The 5,732-nt window shown below is 35.6% G+C and overlaps 1 protein-coding gene across 3 annotated transcripts in view; it reads right to left on the reverse strand.

The window, feature by feature from the left end:
- The window catches only part of LOC108974825 (protein bunched, class 2/F/G isoform-like), a 163,235-nt gene continuing 157,503 nt past the window's right edge, over positions 1-5,732 (reverse strand). For 2 of the 3 annotated variants that reach the window (XM_018942888.1, XM_018942890.1), the window contains exons 3-4: positions 1,022-1,322; positions 1-882 (exon numbers count right to left, since the gene is read on the reverse strand). In XM_018942888.1, the coding sequence (XP_018798433.1) occupies positions 740-882; positions 1,022-1,322 (444 nt within the window). In that variant the 3' untranslated portion in view covers positions 1-739. Of the gene's footprint in view, positions 887-1,021; positions 1,323-5,732 lie in introns of all 3 variants that reach the window. The other variant, XM_018942889.1, reaches the window with a different exon arrangement.

Here is a 5,732-nt window from a genome sequence, read left to right on the forward strand (position 1 = left end):
CATTGGTGCGCAACCAATTGTTTGTCGACGTTTATCAGTGAGTTTTGTTTCTTGCTTTATTTTTGCGTGAAGTTTTGTTGCTTATTTCTTTAAGTTTGTGGTATTTTCGTGATGTGTGTTTGCCGGCTGGCTGGTGTTGTGATGGTTTGCAAATGTTAGCCACAACGTTTTGAAGCGACCCTGCTTGACATGGTCGTCTCGCTGGACGCGTAAAAAAGTAAATCAAGCGTATATTTTTATTTCCGTGGCATAGATCACAATGTTTGCAGTTTTGAAAAACTTGCAACATTCCATAAAAAAGGAAAGCATTTGTTTGTGAAAAATAAATATGTATATAAAATATATTAACCGATACAACGCTTGTGCATGTTTCTCAAAAATTGCAAACATTGCCATTTCCCTTTTTGTTTTTAATTAGTTTGTGGCTATGAGAATCTTTTGTGGCGTAATAAAACAATTTTTTTGGTGTTGCCACTAAATTATTGCTACATTTTACTTGTCAAAGACTCTCAACAACCAACACATACGCAACAACAAAAGCTAATGAATTTGTACGCCACTATTTGCAGTGCAAGCGCCGCTCACTCAACATACACACACCAATATCACCATCAATTCTAAAAATTATGTAACTCCAACTACCCAGACTGGTGCCTCGATAAATTTTTGTTTTCTTTTAATATGCTACGCCTCGCTTCGACTATAAGCTTTTTCAATTAACGCTTCAACATTGCGGCGTTTAGGATGACGACATTGGGCCGTTTGTTGTGGCCGCCGTATTTTCCGCGCCATTATTGGTCGCTGCGGCTGCTGCTGCGGCCGTTGTTTCGGTCGCTGGGCTGGCGTCGCTGCTCTCATTGGCCGCAGCTGTTGTGGGTGTACCAGCCTGTTGTTGTTGTTGTTGTGGTGCTGCAGCAATCATATTAGCGGTCGATACTGTGGCATTGCCGGCCGTGATCGCTGGTGTGCCGGCATTGCTGCCATTGCTAAGATGTGTATAAGAGACAGGTTGTGGGTGTACCAGCCTGTTGTTGTTGTTGTTGTGGTGCTGCAGCAATCATATTAGCGGTCGATACTGTGGCATTGCCGGCCGTGATCGCTGGTGTGCCGGCATTGCTGCCATTGCTATTGGTGTTGCTACCGGCGATCTGCAGCTGCGTTTGCATTTGCAATTGTTGCAACATCTCCTGTGACATGTTCGATTTCAATATGGTGTTCTCAACCTCAAGTTGATTGATTTTGTCCATCAGCTCGGAAATTTTCTCCTTGAGTACTTCAACTTCCTCGCGAACAGCTATCATAAGATGGGATTTGACCAGATCCTATGGAGAGAGAAAGATAGGTGGTAAAAAGAGAAGTATTAGTAAGGCTTGCAATATGCTAAAAGTTAAATAAAAAATATACAAATTGTAACACAAATATTGATCTTAATTATTTGTATTAGCTCAGTGTATAATATGATATAATAAAAGGAGTATGTAATCTCCAGGGTAAACAAGCTCAATTTTGTTTAAAAATTTTAAATTTCTTAACTTTATTGTTCATTCTTAACTTGCCAGTTCGCATGTACTTTATAATTTTATAAATCAATATTTTTCGTGTGAGCCGCTTGTAAACATAGCAACATAGACTCCACCTATACATATCGCATTAATTAGTTACCCACACATGTTTGTCAACATGCAAATTGGCCTGTCACAAAAGCATATTTTGTAGCAAAAGTCAGACAGACATAACCAAGCCGCGCTGGCATGAGAGTTTTGCCAGCCTCACGCTGCTAAAATGTAAACATTTGTCCGATTTGTGCGGTATAAGTCCATTTGCCATGTTTTGCTTGCAAATCAAAGCAATAATAACATAACACAGACATATTCACATGAATTTATCGTGGCAAAACGAGTTGATTGCGTTATTGCTTTCTCTACGATGATAAGATAAGCAAACATTTTGCCTAATATGGCATAGCTCGTTTAAAGATCATAAAAATAAATGTGTTTACCTATTTGTGAAAGACGCTCTATTTATTTTTATACACATGAATAATTAAAACCCCTCTTCAACAGTTATCTGAAAGCCTTTTACTCAATATTCTGCCATCACAGCAGAAACTATTTATACGGATAGCTACGCCTTTGAACGGACACTAAGTAACGTAGAACCGAAATTAAGTGACATAGAACCGCATGGCATAGGCTGCTTGGTTAAATGCTGTGGTGAGCCGGCTATGAAGAGTAGGCCGAGCCCACAACAGCATACTGCAAAATAATTAGTTTGGCAGCGTTTCATATTTTATCAAGTGGCTATTGTGAGAGAAGGCTGGAAAGCGATGCTTCGTTGAATATATTGTATTGACAAAATACGAAAAGGCTTTTTCGACTACCCAATATTTGCTAACAAATAACTCGTGAATGCTTAACTTAAACGAAATATTATAGGAGACCATTTTTAGTGCAGTAAATTTCGCACAAAACTATTTTCATCATTGAATGCTTATTTTCAAAGAAAAAAGAAAAATTTTAATTGAAATAAACAATTTTCAAGCGTAAATATCTTTTTACGGTTAGGTTTACGAAAAAAACTTCGTTGTCTTTTGTACAGCATTTAATTTCCTATGAAAACTGTGAAACGAGTTATTTTTTTAAGCACTTGGAAGCGAGATACGACTTTTCTGTCGGATAATAATTGCTCAGGGTACTAAACGAAAAAAAAATTGATTTTTTTTTCGCCCACCCTAATGTTTGTATATAAATATCTGATCTTTGATAAATATCAAATTTGCAGAACAGCAAAAATTATGGCACAAAAAAGCGAAAGTATTTAATGCCGACGCAAGTATTCCAAAATCACATTAGCAGAAACAAAAGAAATGCTTTAAAGACCGCACTATGCAGATACCGGGCGGCACAAATGTAAAGGCATTCAAATACAGCTCAGCACAGGGTGCAATTACTTGGTTTAAGTGTGCTCAAAATTGGGGCAACACGCGTATCTATTAATTTATGGCAGAGCGACAGCCGGGAGTTCACCCAGTAGCACAGCAACACTACGACCCCCGTGGTTAACAAAAACAAAAGCAATGAAAAACCGAGCACGTGCTAATAATCATAACAAAATTCGCACATCACGCCACGCAAGCGGTGGCGGATGATTCATTTGGTTGCGCTTGCAATGGCTGCCTACATGCGCCCTTCATGCACAGTCGGCAACATGCCGAAGACAACACCTTAACATTCATTCATATGTGTATATCTGGATATACAAATATGGATAAAAATAATATAAATACAGGTAACACGCCACAAGCGCAATATTGCTGAGCATTCAAAGTGGCGACGACGTCAGTACTTGGAACTCACACAAGAGTGTTAGTAATAACATTGAACATATGCCACGTATCATTAAAAAAAAAGAGCTAAATTAAACACGAAAAGTTAATAGTTTCATGTTTTCCAAGAACTTTAGTTGCGCCAAATGAGAGTGGCATGCGCACACAAAACGGACCACTGGGACACATCAAACAAATTGACATTGTACGTGGGTGTAATTACTGCAAAGCATGTGCGCTGACAGCTGTCCTGTCATTTTGGTACTGTTTGCCCAAGCGACGGTCAATTAGGAGAAAAACGCAAGACAGACATGTTGAATGCAAAGCTGTCGCTGAAAAAAAGTTCAATAATGGCATTGTGTGGTTATATGTGACATGAAAGCAACTCTTCAGTAATTATAGTGGGTATCTTAATACTCGTAGTAATGAGAAAATCGAAAGTGTGCAATTTCTAAAAAGATACATACTGATCTACTTAGTTAATGTGGGCCAATATTAGTGAACATCAATGCTTGTCGGTTATATGATTGGCCTTGCTTGCGCTGAAATTTAGCACACCCAAGAAACCAACTAGCAAGGTAGGTACAGATGTTTTCAGCATGTGATGAAAGAAAGTGTGAGGTAGTTAACCTCATTTCTTTGATGGCAGATAAGACACATACTAAACTGGCACTTTTACTTTTAAAACTAGAATTTCTATAATTAAAAATTTTGTCTTCCAGTATGGAATATACTAGACACACATATATGTATATAAGTATGTATGTGTATGTGGAATATTTATAAAATATGTGTGTGGTTTAACTTGCATCTATAATTTCTTAACAAATAAGGTACAAAGCAAAATATACCAAGAATTTGCGCTCAGAGGACGCAAGGTCATTGTGCGCTTAATACTGTAAAATTTTCTTGCAAAAAATATACTAGTATGTAAAAATATGTTGTATGTATGTCTGTATGTTTTGACAGCTTTATTCTTACGTCTGCATCTCAAATAAATGCGATTTAAAAACTTGTTGATTAGGGTGGGTCAAAAAAACTTTTTCTTTTGGACTGCTACTCTGAAAAATAGGTTCTTAGACAACTCTTAAGAAAGTCGCTGCAAGTAAGTGCTCTTAATTGTAACGGGAAGGTACTGCGCCTTATAATTTACTATTTTTATCTTATTATCAGTTAGAAAAACTCAATACTCGTTTCCAACTACTGAAAAATATGTTGTTTAAAGGCTCATACTTGAAAATACTTTCTTTTAGAGATATCTAAGAAGCTATTTTTCAGAGTAATAAGTGAAAAAATATTAATTTTTTACCCACTCTAATATTGATACAAGCATTTGTGCGGCTGTGTGGCTGAAATTTTTGGCTTCCAATGGTAGAGAATCGAGCATTGCTTGAATTAATTTTTCGAGAAATTTGAAAAAATTCTGTCACACTGTCAACACGTGGCGCATAAATGGTAATATATTTTTACCTTATTTATAAAGAAAAAAATAATTTATTCAAAGTAATTGCCAACCAGACAAATATAAATAAATTAGTTAAATAAAAATTGCGTTACACAACAAATCACAGAGTTTAGTGCTTCTAATAAGAACGCAGTAAATAAAATTAAATTAAAATAAGTTTTTTTTTTTAAATATTTACTGCAAGAGTAAAGCAGGAGTAAATCGACAAAAAGACGACAGATTTTGTATCCTTATCTTGAGGAATTCTTCTCGCGATGAACCCGAAAGTTTTGGCTTGCTTCCAAAATTATTAATAACTTAAAATTTGTACGGGATGTATGGATTTGAAAATTTTTAAAAATTATAGCTTTAAATAATTTGCAAAACTACGCACGAGAAAATCAATATATGTAACTAGAACGCCAAGCAGCCGTTGAAAGTGTGATTAACTCGGCAGATGAAAGGCACCAATAACGAAGGTGACTAACTGTTTATACAAAATAGAAAAATAATCTAATAAAAATATCACACTGAATTTTGCGCAGATAAAAAATAAAATCTTATAGACAAGAAGCGTAAAAACAATAACAAACTAAGGTATAGTAATCAAAACACAAGTGTCTGTCATAAAATATAAAATTAAGCCTCTTGAGCTTGATGATAAATGCACACAAATACCTAAACAAATTAAACTGCCAATTTTGTTGTTGGTTTTTAGAGTCGTCAAATTTAATGGTTACGGATAGACAGAAAAAATATAAAATGTGCAGAAGAAAAAATAATTTAATAAACACAAGACGAATGTGTATACATAGTATACAGATTATGATGACGTGGCAAGGCCGCACAGTTTGGCGCATATAATTAATAGCAATAATAATGTAGAAATGTGTTATGTATTTTTAACGTTTTTAACGCTTAACACTAAATTTTTTATTAACGAAAAAATAAAATAAAAAATAA

Source organism: Bactrocera latifrons, unplaced genomic scaffold (genome assembly GCF_001853355.1).
Source record: "Bactrocera latifrons isolate USDA-ARS-PBARC rearing strain unplaced genomic scaffold, ASM185335v1 scaffold_59, whole genome shotgun sequence".
Classification (NCBI taxonomy): Eukaryota; Metazoa; Arthropoda; class Insecta; order Diptera; family Tephritidae; genus Bactrocera; species Bactrocera latifrons.